The sequence below is a fragment of the Perca flavescens genome, chromosome 7 (assembly GCF_004354835.1).
Source record: "Perca flavescens isolate YP-PL-M2 chromosome 7, PFLA_1.0, whole genome shotgun sequence".
In the NCBI taxonomy this organism is placed as follows: domain Eukaryota; kingdom Metazoa; phylum Chordata; class Actinopteri; order Perciformes; family Percidae; genus Perca; species Perca flavescens.
In genome coordinates, this window is record NC_041337.1 from 10,780,399 (window position 1) to 10,801,826 (window position 21,428).

Here is a 21,428-nt window from a genome sequence, read left to right on the forward strand (position 1 = left end):
GTGAGGAGGCTGGTGTTCTCTAATGGTAAATATGACTGGACGGTATTCCACGTTTGTCCCTCAAGCAGCATCCGCAGGTCTTTTTTTTTTTAGGCATTAGGGCAAAAATAAATCACATAAACAGCAAGTTTTACTTTTGCATTTCATAAACACAATTCCATTTGTATAACAAGTCTCTTTAATGTCCCAGTATGGTAATGGTTTTTGTCCTTTCTTTTTAAAGATTCTTTTTTTGGCCATGTTCAGCCTTTATTTACTGTATATAGGACAGCAGAAGACATGAAAGGGGAGAGAGAGAGCGGGGGGAATGACATGCAGCAAAGGGCCCCAGGTCAGAGTCGAACCCGGGCTCGCTGCGTCGAGGAGTAAACCGGTATATATGGGCCGCTCTACCAACTGAGCAATCTTTCTTAAAGCCATAACAACACATAGAATTCACAAAAGTTAAACTCATGGCAGTGAGGTTAGACAACAACCTTAGCTACACTCACAACAATGGAACAAAAAACAAGTGTATTATAGTACTGATTGAATACATCAGAATATAACACCACATACGCTATCTCCACATGACAAGAAAAAAGTAATTACGGACCACTTACAAAACATCTCTGACAACATACTGTGATCTGGTATTAGAGTGATCACAAAGAAATGGGGACTACTATTCTACTACTGCACACTTGTTTCACAGAATGCATGAAAATCTCGCCAATATTTGTGTAATTACTTTCTCCTTGCATTGGACTTTGCTTGGAAACATTGTACCCTTTCTTGTTCTGAAAATGTAAACTAATCTCAAAATGTACACAGTGATACACAACTTCAACAGAAGACTCATTTGTGTATCGTTAAACTTGTTGGCTTATTTTAGAATCACGAAAAAGGCACTTCACTCCAGAATGAACAGATCAGAATGAACTTTTGTGGCGTAATCACAAACGGTGCAGGACCAAAAGTAGTCCGATGATAAAGAGGGCACTGGGTTCCTGCAACACTATCGAGAGGGAGACAACTCCACTCAGAAAGATGATGGATGGCTTCAGAATCCTGTTTGCGTCGTGCTGCGACTGCAGCTCGCAAACCTCTGACAGCGTGTTAGGGAGATTCTTTAATAACGTGTCAGGGGGAATCTGGGGAGCATCTTCCTTCTCTTCCCAGGCTGAGGCAGACTGAGCTACGTTTTGGCTCCCGTTCTCTGTGGGTTCAGGTGACGCTGGAGCTTCACCTTCTGCTCCAAGAGATGCCTGACCCTCAGCCACAGGAAACACGAGTGCAGGCGTACTGCCTTCAGGATCTGCTGCAGACCTGGTGGAACCTTCTGATAATCCTGCACCGAGTTCACTCGATCCCAATGCAACCTCTCGCTCGGAGCCCTGAGTCACACGGGGAGCAGAGGCGCCCTCGGCGGGACTTTCAAGACAAGGACGACTGTCTGGGCTGTCGGGCGATCCGTCCTCTCCTGTCGTTGGCCACAGATTTGTCTCCATGGTAGCAAGCTGCATGCTTGAGGCGTCGGAGGGAGGGATTTCCTCTCCGCCAGCCTGGGAGCTGTCTGATCTCGGCCTTGACTCTTGTTGCAGAGAGGGAGTTGAAGCAGGCAGCAGGGCACAGGGACTACTGTCTATGGGCTGCTCTGACGTTTGGTTGCCTAATTCACACTGGAGTATGGGTAAAGGCTTTGACTTATTTGGCTTGGCCGATTCGCTGGTACAGAGTACAAAGGATAAAGTGGTTTGAAGTGGGGTTTCGGAAGACATACAAGGGAATTGTTCGCCTGAGGATACAGTGCGAGCGGACAGTTTGCCATCAACAGATGAAAGCTCGTGGTTGGGTGGGACACAGGGACCAGATGGGTGAACTGCAATCTGTTGAAGTAAAACAGCAAGACAACAGTGACAGCTAGGAGAGTATAAAGACAAAGGGGAAACGATTTGTATTCCACATTAACATTGCACACAGAAAGAGGAAAAGCATGTAACTGCATACTAATGCTTTTCTGACAAGTGGATCCCATGCTGACAATGTAATTGGGAGGGAATGCAGACAAAACAGGCGCAGTATGATGGGATTGACTAGCATGTTTTTCTTAGTATTGGCAGAAATGTACATTCCAGTGCTTTTACTTCCCTTGTAATGAGTACAAACAGTGTTATAGTCCATAGATATTTCCTTTAACTGGAGTTCATACAGAATGAGGGCATCCAAGTGAGAAGGAAATGAGCTCAATTTTATTATTTTATCCAAACGCTTACCCAATATTTTTACACAGTGAACAGTTTTTTCTTTGAACACCAGGAACTGTAACTATACTGCCGTTCCTATTTTCATTTTCGCTTGATGTCATTAAAAAAGGAAAATAGCTAATAATGGAGAGCCTGCTGTGACGAAGATCTAAGGTCAAATCAAGATGAAATCCCAAAAATATATATAAAAAACCAAAAGACAGAAAACAAAAACAACTCCCAAGTGCAGGAGCAAGACACATACAACACAAATAACAGAAGGGCTAAAAGGAGCAGGTGTATATATATTATGTTAAGACTTATCAAGTTATTGTCATGTTTCCAGATGAAAATCCAGCTGTCACCTGGTATCCTTTTTTGAGAGCTAAACAATAAAGAAAAACAACAACACTGAGTTAAACATGCATGTGTAACTTTGTGTGCTGCCATTTCTGGTATTGTAATTCTATGTTTTATAAGTTTACACCACATTCAGTTGTTTAGTGTGTCTCAAGAGAGCACTCAGAGAAAAATCTATTAAGAAATGATTTTATAGCAACACTAAATGAATGAAAAGCTAAACAGAAACCAAACGTTTGCGCACAACTGAATGCTCAGCAAGTGAACCATTAAAACAGCGGATCCTGGCAATTAAACTGACAAGTTAACTTTATTACACAAAACTTGGAAATTAATTTGTCAGGAATGATTAAGTCTGAATATTTAACCCCAGAATACATTTGAAATAGATTCTTTAAACTGCTGGATAATGTATAGAGTGGGAACTGATGTTTATACAGTACAGTAGTTGACTGGTTCATCGTTCATTTCAATGCTCTACCTTAGGGAAACAACATGCATGTGAATACTGATGTAAAACAAGCATTAAGATGAACTTAATGAGTACATGCAACAGATAGCATCAGTGAGATGACAGTACCAGATGACATGTTATTACTAGGGCTGGGTATCGCCACTGATTTCCCAAATCGAATTGTTTGCAATTCACAAGGTCCCGATTTAATGTCGTTTTGGGATATTTCAGTTGCAAAACCAATTTTGCTTGGATATGAAAGAGATTCTACAATTGTACAAGGTTCCCTCTAACCTGCTGCATTATTCAAATCAATGTTTACATTAGGAATTGACCCCAAAGGCAGTTACATGAATGTACTTTTTATTCAAGCTGTTGTGTTGTCATTCAACAACAGTCAACACAATAGAGTGCAACCCTTCAGACTCTGCAGTCAGTGAGTATTGAGTGACATTTTTATTCAGATATCTTGAGGTGAGAGGTCACATGACCCCTTTTAAATTGGCCATGCCATTTCCCGTTGCCATTTTCATTTAGTGGTGCGTTCTTTTTGTCCACCGAAGTCGATTTACGAGTCGTTTTCCGGAGTTACAAACCGGAAGTTGCAAAAAGAACGCCACCGAGGTCGTATATACGACTCGTCAAGTCGTCTGAACTCAGAGGACCCCGAGTTCACTTTCAAAGATGGCTACGTCGGGCATCACACGTAGTAAACATTGTGGTTTTCTACCATTTTAAGCACTTTTGTCGTTGTCGTAACCAAATGAAGAAGTCGTACACATAGCACTGTATACTGCTACCTATAGGCATGTCGCTACAGTCTTATTAGGAGTTAAATACCGCCTAATTAGTTATTTTGTAGCTTGTGCAGCTGAGACTGAGGCTAGAGACGCTTGGTTGCTATATGACAACAATGGCTTTAAGCCGAGTCTTGAGCAGAAAGCAGAGCAGTAGCCTAACGTTAATCAAAACGTAATTTTCATGTATCAAACTGTGAAATATATTTGTGTAATATGTCAATAACTGGGTGAATAGAATCCTAAATGTTACTAAAAATGTTACAAAAATCCATCTTTTCTCCGACTCGTAGCATTGTGTGACAAAAAGAACGCAACAACCCGCGGTTATTCGTTTTCCGACATGGTTGTGACGTCACACTTAAGCTACTAGTCGCGATTAAAAGACAAAAAGAACGCACCATAACTCCCTTCCGGACAAGCTAGCATGACACAGTTAGGTAGGTGCTAATGGATTCTTTAGGTTATCTAGTTTCATATGATACAGATATCAATTCTGGATTTTATGAATCAATATTGGATCATTTCAATGACAATCGATTTGAATCGGAAAATCCCAGCCCTAGTTATTATTCTGTTAGAAGGTGGGATGTCGTACTTTTTTTGACTGACTCTGGGCTGACTGAGGTAGTCAGTGTTATGCCGACCGACTTTAACTTTCTATTTCTTCTTCAAAACACATTTCCTCCAGTCTGATATGTGTCTGGATGTGTTCCAAAATCAACTTTTGTTTTGCCAAAATGCTGATAAGCCCCCAGGTAATCCCAGTTTTAAGCAGATTTAACAGTTCTCTCTTCCACCATATTGAGCATTGCTGAAACTAATTTACTCTCCATTTAAAGGAACATTTCAGGAAATGTTCTTATTTGCTTTCTTGCCAAGAGTTGGTTGATACCACCCAATAAAGCAAATAAGCACATTTCTGAAAATGTCGAACCAGTTCTTTAAAATAGCACTGTTTCAGTAACATTTTAAATACAACTATTTCAATGCAAACACCTTGACAACAGCACATTAATAGTGGGGTTCGGTCATAATCACAAATAATGTAAACACACATTACACATGGTGCAAATTAGTATTAGTGCACTGAATCGCTTCAAACTGAAAAAGGACATGGATTCAAATGAAATGTGGACAAAATCAAAAGGTGCAAAAACATGATGAGCATGCGTCACGATAGAAATACAATAAGAAGCTGAGAGGGAAGGTAGCACCCAGTGCTCGTGCTACAGCAGTGAGAAGCGAGATATTACCTAAGTTGTTGCTGAAGCTTCAATGAGCTGTGAACAATATAAACAACCAAGCCGGTAGTGATGAGCTTTAAAAGTGGAACAGGAATGTTTGTTATGTTTTTATTAGACTAGCATAAAGGGATAAAGCACTTAGCCTGCTTACCTGTTGAATGGCAATGTGTCAACAACTGCATACAAATCAAGATCATTTGAACATAATCCAACAATTTATCTGCTAAATGTGTGTCATCTGTTGGCAAGTGAGTAGATGTGATGGACTTTTTTGACTTGTGCAGGTCCTAGACAGTTCATAAAGGAAATAACCCAGATGAACCCTCCTGTTGGTTAACACTGTATTCCATTAAAAGCAGCTGCTTTCTTTCTTTCTTATTTTAGACGTACCTCTATGTCAATCTCCGGCTGTATGATGACTGGGCAGACAGCTGTAGGTCCAGACCTCGAGGTCCCTGCTTCTTCTGCTGATGCAAAATAGATAATTACGCTGTGAGAGCCTGATTAGTCTGAACGGAGAAAAAGCAATGCACTTGTTTAACAGAACACAATTGTTACTATCAGCGTTTTCTTTTATCTACAGTATATAAGTAATTAAAGGAGCACTCCTCTGATGAAAACATTTGCATCCTGTCCTCTGTGCCTCAGATCGAATCTTGGGTTCGAGATTTTAATCTTATCACAGAAAGGCTGCATTACATACTGGCCATTTGTTGTAGGAGGCAGGGGGAGTCTATTAAAAGACAGTTGCATTATGGGAAATGCAGGATTCAACCGTACTGAAACTGGACTCATACTAGACTTAAAGTCAGGCCATCTCGGACTCTAACGCAACTTTATGGAAGTGCAATACTTGCGGACTACCACTTCACTTCTAAATCCAATGCAATTATATGCATGATAAATCCAATGCATTATATTAATTTTTAATCATTTATGTCCTTTTTTCTCAGATCACAAATTGATATGTCAACAGTGCTTTTGGAAGACAGCATTCATGTTGGATACCTTTGTCCTTTTCCTGCTCATCCTCTGAATCAAAATCATCTTTCATACTGAAAGAAAAGAGAGACATTTGGCTTATGAAACAATATAAAAACAAAACAAAACTATTCAATAGTACAGTGGTTCTCAACCTTTTTAAGTTGCGACCCCCCAAAATAATATGGTTGGTGTTCGCGACCCCCCCCACCCCCTTCGACAACAAGAGAAAGAGAGCTGCAAACCGATGTAAACAGCTGTTTCTACACACCTACACCTGCTGATTTTGAGGGATTTTTGTGAATGCTCTGCTACATGTTAACAAATAATGCTTTGCTTTAATGATGGTTTAGTTTTAGTTTTAGCAGCTAGCACCTAGCCTTGTCCAGTGCACTCCAGGCTCTATGGATTTTTGATGCGTTAGTGACTTTTTCTCTCTCCTTGACCTGCCTTCAGACCCCTTTCTGTGAATGAAGCTCTGAATAAAACACAGGAAATGTACCAAACTCACATAGTAATGGAAAAAAAAACATTCCTCAGTCTAGTCTTTCTCCACAACCAATTGGCGACCCCCAAAAATTATCTTGCGACCCGCTTGAGTGTCCCGACCCCCAGGTTGAGAACCACTGCAATAGTACACTCGTTAAATGTTTAAATGATTTTACACTTTCAACACTGTATTAATGCAAAACGCAAGGCCTAATAACAATTATTCTTTAAAATACACAGTGTATAGAGTCCTATATAGTGTTATACTGGTTGCGATGTGGGCAGATGTAGTAGGTGACCTTTGAAATAAAAAGTTTTGGATATACAGCGAGACAAGAACATTCAGTCAGTTTCAGTCAGTTTGTGTACCATGGATTTGTAGCCAAATCCGCCACAAGATTACTCAGAAAGTTTTATATTAAGGGCTCATCTTTGGCGATAAAAGCCGCATCTAAATCAGCTGACAAATGCAGTGGCCATGCCTGAAAAGAAAGAAAGAACACCAATTTGGGCCCGATGATTGAAAATAGCAGTTAATGTATGAAGAAGGCACATTTCAAATGGCAGAGGAGGGTGGTCATACACCATCATCAACACCTGTTATGGATAATTAGGTTTAATATTTGCTGATGCAGTTCAGCTGTTAATGTGCTGAATTTGCCATTTTACTAGAATATGGCTGGCTATCTCTTTGTCCTGCACTGGACATTTTGTACGGTTCTGTTTCTGAACTGCTGCACCGGCTGAGCAGTGTTTTAACGCCAAACGCCTCAGCGATGACTGATGACACATCTCATTAGAGTGTTCAGACGACGAGGTGGGAAATTACTGAGCAAGGTATTGTGGAGTGAGGGTGAGGGTCATTGAGTGCACGCACAATATAAGCCAGTAAAAAGTCATATTTCTATATTGAAGTTGATGTATCAAATGTCATTATGGTGACCGTGGTGACATTGGACTATTTCAGCTAAATGCCTTTCTTTGGCTGCCTGATAACATTTGATCCATGTCCTTCTATCCATGACAGGTGTTTTCACGTGTGATTACATCAGACCCTAAATCTAACTCTATATCGCGGAATCTCTGTGTGTCCATACGTGTGTGTAGGGGGGAGTTGCTACATCTCTACAAGGCTCATTGATTGCGGTTCACCGGCTACCGGCGTGCCAAAAACTGATCATCCGCCAAAAAGGGATTGCTGTTCACCCTATGTAAATGATGCAATAGGGGACACGCTGAATCTTTAGATGAGTTGATTGAGCTGCGCTGCAACATGTGTTGCTGGTTGAGTTTTATAAAAATACAAAATTACACAGATTCACAAGGCGCTTTACCTACAGTATGCCATATGGTAAAACCTCCTGTGACCGCACAGTACAAGTTCTGTTTTCAAATGTTTAGTTAAAGTCAAAAGAGAGGCATTATCAGCACAATGTAGGTAGAGATTTTCAACTCTAACATAATGCTGGATATTTAATGCATCATATTTTAATTGTGAGGGTAGAATCTGCAACATTCTATGTCAGGTAAATATAGTAGCCAGAATACAATGTTTTCCTCTGAAGTACAAGTACACAGTAAGTCAGTAGTACAGGCCTACAGTTGCATATTAAGTGCTTTGGGGTCCTTCTGTAACTTATTTCGGGGAACAATGGTTCTGGAGAAAGCTGCAAGCAGCGATACAGGGGGCCAAGGAAGAATGGGCACTGCACTAGTATTAATACATTTATGGGAGAGTTGATAAAATACAGCCTTGATTCATTTTTAAAATCATCTGCAAAATAATGGTGCCAAAATGTTTCCTATGAGAAAACACTTGTGTTGAAAGAGGGGGTGTTGCAACATTGCCAAGAGTCCTGCAAAGGGTGCCAAATGAAATGAAGGTCAAGATGTGTGATAAGCATGTGACAGGAGCTGCACAAATAGAGTGGGAATAACCTGACGAGCCGTTTCATACTGCTTGTGCTTATTTGCACTTCCAGTTTTATATCAGCTGGGTGGATTTAAATTCCGATAGAGATCTGACAAAGATCTTTGCATTATACGTGCCCGGTGATGTGAAGTCATCAAATGCTCAGCGCTGCGCACCCTGTCAACAAGCACACTATCCTCAACCACACTTAGAATAGCAAGAATGTAATATTTTGGAGAAAGCAAATCAACAGAATTTCTGAAAGAAGCACGCATAAGCTTTTAATTATAGATTTGAAAGATACATTTGAAATGTCAGATTGCTTAATCTGGCACTCGCCACTAAGTCACATGTCTGGTCCAAACCCTTAGAAAACTTTAGATCCCTAGTGCGACCTGAGCCTGATATTGTAGAAAAAAAAACAGGGTTTGTGTGAGCAGGTGTGTGTGTGTGTGTTTGTGTGGGTGGGTGGGTCTAGGTCCAGTAAAAAAAAAAATCTAAAGAATGATTTAGATACAGTGAACATAACTGGTTAAGTTAGGCTGATCTGGAGATCTGGCCCTGTTTGACCATGGTGACTGGGTCACGTCCCAAAGAAAAGATAAAGACTGAGGCAAAACTCAGCAACCTCATCGCTTGGCGATCAACTCAGATTACATTGAAGTTAGGGCTGTGCAATGAATCCAATTATGATCGCGACTTCGGCTCCTAACAATCCCCAAAACAATGTAATCGAGACAAACCATTATTTTGCACATTACCTTTTCTTTTTATTTAAGTCAATGAGGAAATCATATTCATCAAATTTTGTTTTTATATTGGCCATTTTAGGCCTTTATTTGTATAGCACAGCTTAGATTTGAAAGGGGAGAGAGAGGGGGAATGACAGCAGCAAAGGGCCGCAGGTCAGAGTCAAACCCGCAGCTGCTGCATTGAGGAGTAAACCTCTATATATGGGCACGCACTCTACCAGGTGAGCTAACCAGGCACTCATGAGTTCAATATTGACCAAAATAATTTGTAATTATGATATTTCTTTCCATAATCAAGCAGCCATAGTTGAAATAGAAAAACAGCATTGTTCCTGCTCTGGTCTCGGTATTTACTATCAGCTGCTGTAGATGATTGCATTATTTTGTGATATCTATATTTACCTGAGGTAGATACACTTTAGTCAAATATAAACTATTACCAAACAGAACCTACTGTTTGTGCGATTCATATTAGCATACAGTATATAAAAGATTCTAGTGTCTAGGCTTGTTTCACCCCATAGTAACCTTTCCTCCAACTATCTGCCTTGTTAATGTGTTCAAATCTAATTATCAGTGAACTTCAAAGCACCTAATGAATCTGTAATGGTTGCTAGGGGGCTGGTTGCTGGTACAGTTTCTGCTCCCCAAACCCTCCCTTTTCAATCAGTGACTCATCCATCCCTAACTATCCATCTGGCCCCTTCCAACTTCCAAACAGATCTACATGACAACTACAGCAGTGTACACCCTGTTTGCTCCTTTTATGGGTCCTTAAGAGCTTGGGGGACTTTTCCTGCTGTCTTCTGTCTCGTCTCTGGGCATTGTGAGATTCATCACGCATTTTCATGTGGATGTTTAACAATAAACCAGGCTTTCAATTCTTCCTCTCAGGGATTATCTGATTTAAGTGGAGTAAAGAAGAAGAAAAAAAAAAAGTGGTTTGAGTGCAAGTCTCCACCTACAGTACTCAAGGCAAAGAGGCCAATCTGTTCCATTGAAATTGCTCTGCTCCCCGATGACTCTAATAGAAAAGGTCAGAGGTAAATTTAATGCAGGGGTATCGTCACGCCTGAAAACGACACCTGCCCTTTGCCTATTTTGATCGCCCTCACACACCACTGGATGATTGGCATTCTAATGGGGTGTGTACTCTCTCCAAAAGTCTTTTCTATCTCTCACTGCAGACGCTGAAGACACCAGCCATAAACAAACTTAACTCTGTAGCTTTGATACTCTATCTCTCTAGACTACTATCTCACTATGCAACGGACTGTGTAACTGCTGGTCCTGCTATGCTAAATGCAGTCTCCGGGCAGAACTACTGAATAAAGCTGAATGCTCATTTCAGCCACAAAACCTTACAGGGAATTAGTAGACAACTGGAGCTCTGCAGATGTTGCACAAGCCCAAGTGTTTTTGTGACTTATCTCTTTGTGATTTGATGGCTTATATGGAACCTATGCCACAGTCTGGGCTATTTATTAGATACCTTGGTCTGAAAGTATTACCATACAGAATCTTTTGTGCCTTTGAGCGTCTTAATATTATCTTTGGACACCTTGCAACACCTTTAAGCAGCATTGTTTTGTGCTGATCAATCTGTGGAGGTCAGAGGTCAAAGGAATCTCAAGCTAACAGTGCCCAAAATTGTCTGGTGTTCCTTTGGCCTGTGTGAAATGAAATGAAAGCACACATGCGACAGGACAGGAGATTTACCTGTAAGCTTTCGGAGGTTTCAGGATACCTCTTACTTCTTGTATGTCGTTTGTCTGAGCCAAATCATCTTTGTATGACAGGAGCAGAGTTACCACATAATTCATAGAGGAGTTATTAGCCCAGTAATCACCATCAGAGGTCTCATAGCGGACAACAAACTCAATGCGAGAGCCGTGCGTGATATAAGGGGGTGCAAAAGACAGCTTGAAGGAGAATTGATCAGTGCACCCATCATGAGATCCCTGGACATACTCTGCTGGGTGATCAAAGTAAGTAGCCCAGTTGTCCATTGTGGATCTAATATAAACTGCTTTGTGGAAGGAGATGTTCAGGACTCGTATTACCCCACTGAAGGCAAGTGGCTCGTTCTCTGCTGGAGAAATCTGCTCAACCTCCACTTTTTTAGAGTGCACAGCCTGCAGCAGGGCACTGCTGCTGGGCACGGTAAACTCTGGCTGCACATGATAGGTCGGTTCTCGCTCTGGCTTCCGATACTTTGCCTCCTCTTCCTCCCACTTTGCAATATCCTCTTCCTCGTCCGAATCAAGGGCAGCAAATTCCTTCACATCCACCAGATCCCCACCTGTTGTATCGGCGAATGACACTCTCTTTCGGCCAGACAGCGCCAACTGGATCTGCATATACTCAGCAGTCTCATCGTGGATGGAGTGGCCTCGCTTTCTGGGCACCGGGGAGCATCTCGGGATGAGGCGGACGTCCCCGCTGTCATCGTCTTCCTCATCATCGTCATCATTATGATCCTCGTTGTCCATGGGGGACCTACTCCCTGCCTGCTCGGCTGATTTACCGTTTTTAATCGTGGTAAAAGTGCCCTCTTGACTTGGTATGGATAAAAAAGACATTTTTGCAGAAATGTACACTCATGGAAGCTGTGCGCTGAAGAGAGTAGTCTACATATGGCGTCTCCAAAAAAAACACTACCAAATACTACTTATTTGCGCAGCAGTGTAGATCCAGCGCTGTCTCTGCGTTACGCACAGAAGCTCTTTTTAGTCAACGTGTGGCGTTTAAATGTCACCCATGGAAAACATGCCTATATACTTCCATCTCTTGTGATAGTGTATCCCCTGGTTGACATGACTTTATGCATCGCAGTTTGGCTACTGTCGCGGAAGGAGCAGCCTCTAATTTTAGCACTGACCTCCATGCCCCAAATGTGTCTTTTAAGTTGGTATAATCCTGCGACTCCCCCTTGTTCTGTTTGGTTCGGGCTGGCTAGACGCCGACCACTGGAAATAGGATATTAAAGTAACATCAGCCAATTGCCGGTCTTACTTAAATGTGACACATTTAAATCGATGTATAGACATCATCAGTATAGCCTAGATATCTCTGCAGACACCATCAGCTGCAAAATTATTATTTCTGGATGGGGTCTATTTAATCACCATGAGACTGTCATGGTTCAAAGTCAAAAGGAAGATTATTTTGTATTCATATTAATAAAATTAAGAGTTAATATAATAGTAATATAGGCAAATAATAGTTAATTATAAAGACCCTCCTCATTGATTTAATATATTGCATGTGTGTAGATGTGTTGCAACATGCACCTGCTGAAAGCCTAAATTATTCATGGCATATATGCTATAATCCGTTTGTTTTTAGTGTGTGCAAATTTTGTCATCCAATACATCACTGTTTGTGCATTCATCTGAGCATCGACAGTCGTGAATGCAGTCATTGTTACGTAATGCCACTCGTGGACTCTAAAAAAATGCCTGATTTGTAGGGAACAAACAAATCCTAAATGAAATCCCAGGAGAGCATAGGCCTCCGTTATTGACACAAATATAACTGTAATTGCCTATTACCAGAGAGGAAAAACAACCACACCTGGTAAGAAGTCTACAATACATAGTGTTTCTGGGAATAACCACATGCTGTTAAATCATCATATGTGTTCACGCCTACCTTCATTGAATTCATAAACTAAAAGCTGAGAAACTGAACGCTAAACTTGTTTACTGGCTTGTCATTTGAGGTCATTAATTAAAATTTCCTATATTTTAATATCGCTTGTTCAAACAGTAATATCACAGAGAGGAAGTTGTAAACTGTGATACAGTCATGTAATATACCAGTCTGTTTGGAAATTGACATATAGGCCTATCTTATCTCACGACAAGCGTCAACTGGCTGCGCAGTTCTACCACTGCTACAGATTACCATGTAAACACACCCTTGAAAAGGATTGGCGGAGAGGTTTTAGCGCGGCGTACCGTAACCAATCAGAGGATTGTTTTTCTGGCACGTCGGTGCACGGATAGTAAGCTAACGGATATTGCAAACATAAACTAATATAAAGAGCGCGTGTTCCTGCTACAGGCTGTATAGCACGGGAAGGTTTCTTTAATTGGACCGAGTATTTCTTATTGAACTTGTATTCGTGAAAATGTGGTGCGGCCATCATTGCGAGGACACACGAATTGGGTAACGTGAGCTAACTAACGTTAGCTGTAGCCTGCTAATTTTTAACGTTCCGCAAGGCCGCGGAGAAATACAAGAGCGGCTTCCTGTTCTTGCTCCATTGAGAATGTAGGTTACATTACGATCCGATATACAACATCGCAGCGGTTATCCAAGGAGCAAGTTCAGTTGTGTAATCGATTGCATTTAAGTTTGTTTTAGTTGTGCTTGCGGGCTACCTAGCTTGTTAGCTATTTGGCTAGCTAGCTAGCATGAGTGAACTGACGGGCTGCAAACAGTCCGCTGACTCTGCATCGAGGAAACGGTGTCCATCACCCGACCGCGATGAAAGCGCCACGATCCCCAGCAAGTCCACAAAAGTAAGTGACGCAACAAATGAAGCCGGGGTCACTTCGAAAAACTGCAAAAACAGTGACGCTGAGAGTAAAGAAAAAACCGCCAGTGAGGGCCAGTCAAAAGATAACGTTAGTGAGGGGAAACCAGCTGCTGTGCAAGCGGATCAGGGTTCAGAAAGCACGGATCGCACCAGTGCACTGCCTGTCAACAACTCCAATGCTGACGCTCACGATGCCAGCAAGACAGAAAAACCACAGTCCTCAGATGCACATGGATCTGCTGACGCAAAGGCAGATACAGAGAAGACAGCAGGAATAAAGCAGCGTCCCTCAGCTTCTCTGGACCAGACCGACTCAGCAGCCATAGCAGCTGCTGAAGCACTTGCCAGTCTCACAGGAGGAGACGGGGAAGACAGTCAAGAGACTCCTTGCTCATCTGAAAAGGCTAACGTTAAACCGGTGAAACAGGGGAGCAAATTCAAACAACGTGGGGGCCACCAGTCCTCAAGAACGGGCTTTAAAACGCAGGCAGCTGCTGCAGATAGCTCCACATCTGTGCACAGTACTGACAGAGAAGATGCAGATGAGATGCCAGAAGCAGATGAAGGTGATGAATCCATATCTGGATCTTCCTCCACTCCAAGCTCCTCTTTCCCGTCAGACAATGAGGACAATGACGATGGGGAGTGTGCCATTGTGTCAGTTAAGATGGCCCCAGAGATGAGACAGTCGGTGGCTCTTCTGGCGCAGGTACAGATGAGACTGGAAGCTCTTGAGAAGAGAAACGCCCGGCTTCACCAACGACTGGAGCTGAAGATCAGTCGTCTGCGGCGCCCACATCTGGATCAGCGCAGCTCCATCACAAAAACTATTCCTGGCTTCTGGGTGACAGCTGTATCCTTAAAATGAAAACATGTCCCTGTTTTTTCCATTCCTATGTTGTGTTTGGGTAATTGAAATAACCTGTTGGGTCTTTTCTTAACTTCAATGTGCCAGCTGTTGAACCATCCTCATCTCTCAGCTCACATTGACGAGACTGATGAAGATGCTCTGAGTTACATGACTGATCTTGAGGTAGGAAGTGTCGGTGTGTTCTTACAAAGTCTGGCTATTGTGTATGTCTAGTATTGAAATTAATTTCCTCGTCTTTTTTTTTTTTTCCTTTTTCAGATTGAGTCCTTTAAGAATAATAAACTGGGCTACAGGATCCGCTTCCACTTCAGACGGAACCCGTACTTCCAGAACAACATTATCATGAAGGAGCTGCACCTTGGGATGGGAGGTATAAATAAGCGTGGTGATTTAAGTCAAGGCATAGTTGTCATACATAATGAATGCACAGTGTCAGGTCACTCTTTGCATCATGCCACTGTAGGTGATAATATGTATAATATAGTATGCCAATACATCTTTCAAAAGCAAACTATCGTCATTTGCCATATACAGTTTTTCATTCGGTACAAGAAAACTGCAAACTGAAATATTGCATTTCAACCAATGTTCAGTCATATTTTGGAATAAAAAAACAAACAATTGCAACACTCTGTGGAACAGCTGCCGAAAAGTGCTGGGAGTGACGAGTACATAGCCAGAAAACCACAGACAAAAAGTTTCAACAGGCTTGTCAACTTCTTACCTGCAATGACCAAAAAACGTCAGCCATGCAGTTAATGCCAAAGTGATGGTATTGCAATTGTTGTGTTATGTGTATGTAAATATGGATGGCCAGAATATTACATTTTTAACATTTGCATGGCCGGGCTGTTGCATTGCATAATGTACATTATTATACATTAGCAATCGTGCCATTGGACGATTTTTATCACACAAACGTTATGTCAAGCACCTCCTTTTTTTAAATCTCAAATGTTCTCTGATAGTACATAATACCCAAAAGATGAGTATTAATTGCATTTTGAGGCTACCTAAAATCTACATGGTCATTAAATCCTTGGATCACCTTCTAATCCTGGCTGCTCATGTTTCAGGATCGCCCATGTCCTTCTCCAACCCCATCCTGTGGCATCGTGGACAGAACCTGACGGCCCACAGCGAACCCAGGAAGTCGTCGCGTGGGGTCTACCAGACCTTTTTTAGCTGGTTCAGTGACCATAGCAACCCAGGACAAGATGATGTAGCACAGGTACAGCTGACTGCACCCTCATACTGAAATAGGTTTATGTTTATATCACACAGACATTCAATTTTTTTTTTTAAAGTTCACTACTCTGGTGACCTGTATTTGGACCTGCCAGCCTTCATCCATTCTTCAGTGTTATGGTGATACCTTATTAACATTTTATCCCGATAGACATTGTAATCATTCTCTGTGCTGGAAGAGGGTTAAAGTCTGAATGGTTTAACAACATGCACTTTCTGCTTCCTTTTTATTCAACTTTCTGGGCAGTTTATAATAAACTAAAATCATTGAAGGTTATGCACACACTCCGATTTCTTCCACCAGAAATATTAGGTGATTTTTATTTTTATTTTTAAGCATTACAATCCTGACACTTTTCTAATGTGTGCATGGTACTCAAACCTTTGTCTCAAATTAGCACCATGGTGTATTTAAGCACATACAGAATTTCCCAAACATATTGTATGTAATGTATTGAAATGCCATGCCCTCTGTTCTGGTGTTTTAGATACTTAAGGACGACCTGTACAGAGACCCTCTGAGATACTACCTCACTCCACTCTGGGAACCCAGGGAGAACGGCAGGTAAAACCAAGAGATTCTCACACGTGTATGTATGTATGTATGTGCGCCACAGACGCATCCAGTCTAATGTGTAGTCAGTGGACAAACTACTTATTAAGCTATAAATTTGAGAAATATTCTCTGCCCCAGGGCCTTGAAATTATAGTTCATTCATGTGTAAACTTTAATAGTTTCCTGACACCCCCCCCCCACCTTTTTTTTCCTGCTGGTGATACCAGGTGCTTTGCATTCCAAAACAATGAGTGTGTGTCCTGTTTATCAAAAATGTATGTGTGTGTATTTTTGTCTCTAGTGGTGGCAGCGGGGCCAGAGCAGCTGACAACGGTAATGGAGGCGAGTGTGTGGTAATCTCCGACTCAGACGATGAACCCGGTGAGGAAGCTGGTGAGGCGGAACAAGGCCACAGTAGGGAGGAGGAAGACGAGGACGATGAGGAGGAGGAGGAGGAAGAAGAAGAAGAAGAAGAAGAAGAGGAGGAGAGGGGGCCAAGCGCTGGTCAGTGCTAAAGTAGAACTTATACACGGCTGGTTGGGGTACAGTGACCAGTCATTTATAAAATAATCCTTCAGATACACTTTTCACCTTCACTTTTCCCCCCATTTCCATAGTTACATTTGTATTTGTAAGCATATTTTGAAATTGGATGCTGGTAGATTGAGTAAGTTTGGACACGCCTTCCATTCAAGTGATTTGAGAAAGCGTGACCAAACTTTTGACTGGTACTGTAGCTGTTGTCAAACAATTCTGTGTTTTGAAATCCACGGTTTGCTGTGGCTCGTGTTGTGAATTCGAGGCCGAGGGCTTGCTGTTAGCGTCAGGTTGACTAGCTTTCGTTGTAGCTGTAATGTAAATGTCTGGGTAATGCAGGCTAAACTGAATAGACAGGAATATCTCCTCCTCAGATGAGAGTCCAGAGGAGGAGGATGATGGTGGAGAAATTGTGATTGACGGTAAGACCACTATCACAGCAATCAATCAACGGGGTGGTTGGAAACCTGTGGGGTGATTAGTCCTCTAGTTTTTCCTATTTGCAACTTAAATTATGCTGCTTTTTTTTTCTGCTTTTTTTTGGGTTTACAATCTGACTTGCGCTTTGCTTTAAACGCTAAATAAAGGGTTTGGAGTGTCGTGGTCACATTTCATATCCACAAAGATCATTTAGACCATCTTTACTTTTGTTCTGTAGGCTCTGATGACAGTGAGCAGGAAGAGGAGGAGGAGGCCTGAAGAAGTTTATGTCAAAGAAGAAGACGAGTCCTCAAGGGACCAGAGACCAAGAAGATGAAGAGAAGGCCTAGGTTGACGAAGAGTACCAGAGCAATGTCATTTTTATGCACATAATATCATTTTTTGTTGTTTTATACCTAAAATACAAAGGAGCATTTTAAATCAGGGTTAACTGTAATAATAAAGTCAAGGCGGCATGGTTTCCCCTCAATTTTATACAGTCGGGACTGTGTATTCTGATTCACTTTTTGCTAAATGTTTTTTCTTTTTTCTAAACTGGTTCTTGGGCATATTATGCCAGTCACTTCATACAAGTAGTGTTTTCTTCTATTTAGTGAGGAACATTGTACAACAGCCTGCACACATGTAGGTGAGATCAGGATTGCCGCTACTTGTTGGCGTAACATTTTGCAATGCAAATTCTTCAAACTAATGTAGAAACCTTCAGTAGCGTTATTTTAGAGCTGCAAAGATTGATCGATTCAATTATTCACCAACTATTTTGATAATCGGTTTGAGTCATCTTTTTATTAAAAGGTTATTAAAAACATTTTATTCTAGCTTATTAAATGTGAAAATGTTCTAGGTTATTCACTCCTGTGACAGTAAACTGAATATCTTTGAGTTGTGAACAAAATAAGACCTTTGCAGCCGTCAACTTGGGCTTTGGAAAACACTGATCAGCATTTTCTAGACTATGGAAAATAATCGTTAGTTGCAGCCCTACATTATTAAGTGATTATTTCAAGGCAAAGTTTTGGCCGTTTTTAGAATTGACAAGACAAAAAAAAATGTCAAGTTAAATTGATAATTATAATGACAGTACATTTCAGACGCACAGTACTGAACCAAAATCCGCTCTCAGGGATGATCATGGTTGTAGTTTTATTGGAAGAACCTTACTGATCTTCAGACATTTATACTCTGGTTATGGTAGGCTGTGTATAAGGAAACGTGTACTCTACTGTAGTAAATAGGAACAAATGTTTTAATATGCTACCTGTGTTTTTCCTTCTTCATCTATGTTCAGTCTTGTTACACACCAACCTTCACCCGTTAATCTGTAAACCATCTCTGATGTTTAAAATCATGGCGTAGTTTGAACATTTCTGTAGATTCCACCATTTTGTAACACGCTCCTACAATAAATAGCTGAGTTTAGTATTTTTTTTTCCCCTTAAAACTTTGAAATTGCTTTCTAAAACGTTAGTTTTCACATAATGTGTTTTAAGGTTTGTGTTATCTTCTTTTTAAAAAGATGGTATTTATTACATGTTTTTCTACACGTCCGCAGTCGGCATGCCTGTGAGCATGAACTGTTAAAGACAGGATGATTCCATCACTTCCAAGGCTTTTTCTGTGCACAGTGTCGGTAAATGTCATTAAAATCACAGCAACATTATGGGGTGCACTGTAACAAAACTAGTATTTGTATTTGCTTACTTTTCTTAGCAATGACCTGTAAATATTTCAGCATTGTCTTTTGGATAAGACGAGTACACGTGTTTAATCCATGGATAAATTTATCAAATAATCTGGAGAGTTTTTTTTCATCAACATGACCAGAAAGTTATATTTTGTGTGCTGTGTTTTATAGAACACTGTAGTTTAAAGATACCTACTTGTTTGTTGCTTTGGTTTATTTTGTTTGCTTAAAGATAAATGTCCACCTTTTGACTCAGACCTAATAAAATAGGCAGTTGTTTGAACTAGCTGTCTCTGACTACATTTGTGTATTTTTTTTTTGCAAAGTGAGCTAGTTTGCCACTGAAATGTGTGCATAACCGAACCACAAGATGGCAGTGTAGTTCAGAATATATCCACATCTCATTATTAGACTGTAGGTGTTAATTGTGGTTGTGAGCGAATACGGTGTATCATTAAGCACTTTGATGCCAATATTTAAGCTTTCAGATGTGCTTAAATGAGAAATAATTCAATCTAGCCTATACATGCCTGTCTGAAATCCTAGGAACTCCTAATAACAAAGCATACATGTGGGATTTATTTACATATACGTCACCTCTTTGATATATTCTTGGCTGCAACATGTTCTAGAAGAGAAAAATCAAAGAAAACCCACTGAGATACAGCTGTCCTTTAATGTATTCCAGCTTTGATATGACAGCAGTGTGTGATATCTGACATTTCAAATGTAGCACTGCAAATAGCCCTGGGCAAGACATTTTTGGACAGGCCCAGACAAAAGAACAGCAGCGGTGTTGCAATGGTACACTTAAACCCTTGATTCCACTTTTAATGCACAGCTATAAATATTCCACTAGCAAAAACCTGTCCTGCTGTAGGCCCAGCAGCACCCGGGGTATGCAGTCTCGGATGGGCATATACTATTAATACTGATGATGGAAACGCGTTATACCCCATGTAATGATCCCATGTGAAACACAGTGTTTGTCTCCTCTTTGAAGCAGCTTGATTCAGCCCACCGCGGAGCAAAACATGTTTTGTATGACTATGAATTAATAATGGGGTTGGTTCCTACAATATTGATCGTGACAAACTAAGTACAGATTGCTGGGACAACAAAGCCGTCCTCGGGCTGCTTTGTGGTTCCGAGGGTTGTCTGTGAAGCCTTTGTTATGTATGGGGTGGCAAAAGCCTAAATGGATTCCCTAGTGTAAACTACACTCCCCTGGGCTGAGCTGGTGTTGCTACTGTACACAAATCATCTTGTCATGCTGCTTCACGCTCTCACGTTTCACAAAGTAGTTCCTAGGTTGCTGCAGACTGAAAAATGAAAAGGTAACCACAGCTCATTCTTCACCTGTGTGATTGATGTTGGGAAGGCTATTTTACTTATACTGTCAAATGTACAAGAAAAGAGCTTGTGCTGCTCTCTGAGGCACAGCTATAGTGGGTCATCTGGTAGGGCCCCTGAATACTGACTACCTGTATGTGTGAGTGTGTGTGTTTCTGCACATGGCTACATGTTTGTTTGTGAAAGCTTGCATTCTTTTATGCACCTCCCTGCATGCATGCATATTTGCCGAAGCTGCACGTCACATACATATTTGCAGGTTTTCAACACTGCGGTGCACGTACGCGGGACTGTCTGCCTTGTCAGCTAATCAAGATGAAGCACAGCATTTGAACTGTGCGTTGAGGGGGAAAACAGAGAGGAATGAGAAAAAGAGAATAGAGTGAGTATGATTGAGGGAAATGGATGAGTGCAGCGATAAGCGGAGCTGCCTGGGCCCTGACAGATACACACGGCAGATGGATGACTCTTATCTGGGAGATCACAGAGTGCATACTCACGCCTAGGCCCAGTTACAGAGAGCTACGATCACACCAGACAGATGAATAGGCCTGCCCCCACCACCAATCACATTGCACATACACTACACACACACACAGACACACACGCACACCTACACACAACCACTTGACAGAATGAACAGATTGTGTCGCTCGCGTTACCTTCATGTCTTTGACATTGAAATTCACCTGGAGGCCAGTGTCTCCAGGATGTGTGCAAAGTGGGAGGGAAAGGAAGGGTGTGTGGAGAGAGATAAGAGAAATCGTTTTTATTTTAATTGAAGCAGCAAAATGAGTGTGTGTGTGTGTGTGTGTGTGTGTGTGTGTGTGTGTGTGTGTGTGTGCATCCCATGTCTGCATGCACACACTCTATATACATGTATGTTGGCATGCAAATTTGTCCGCCAAAGAGAGAGACACATGCACTCTAGTCTCACTTTTTTTTGTCAGCATGACAGATTTATTTCACTGATTC

At 41.4% G+C, this 21,428-nt stretch overlaps 2 protein-coding genes across 3 annotated transcripts; one reads left to right on the plus strand and one right to left on the minus strand.

Moving 5' to 3' along the window:
• Positions 1–327: 327 nt before the first annotated feature.
• On the minus strand, positions 328–12,118 carry ppp1r3f (protein phosphatase 1, regulatory subunit 3F). 2 transcript variants are annotated; one of them, XM_028581834.1, is made up of 4 exons: positions 10,937–12,118; positions 6,092–6,138; positions 5,474–5,547; positions 328–1,868 (listed from the first exon to the last, which is right to left on the minus strand). In XM_028581834.1, exons 1-4 carry the CDS (start codon positions 11,797–11,799, stop codon positions 936–938), a joined length of 1,917 nt encoding a protein of 638 aa, XP_028437635.1. In that variant the 5' UTR covers positions 11,800–12,118; the 3' UTR covers positions 328–935. The 2 variants fall into 2 exon arrangements, with proteins under 2 accessions (XP_028437635.1, XP_028437634.1); XM_028581833.1 differs by having other exon boundaries at positions 5,474–5,550.
• A 287-nt stretch (positions 12,119–12,405) lies between these two features.
• Positions 12,406–19,383, plus strand: tspy (testis specific protein Y-linked). The gene is made up of 7 exons (XM_028581835.1): positions 12,406–14,616; positions 14,719–14,796; positions 14,893–15,004; positions 15,711–15,865; positions 16,371–16,447; positions 16,740–16,942; positions 17,634–19,383. The coding sequence occupies exons 1-7, from the start codon at positions 13,639–13,641 to the stop codon at positions 17,672–17,674; spliced, it is 1,644 nt and encodes a 547-aa protein (XP_028437636.1). The 5' UTR covers positions 12,406–13,638; the 3' UTR covers positions 17,675–19,383.
• The last annotated feature ends 2,045 nt before the right edge of the window (positions 19,384–21,428 follow it).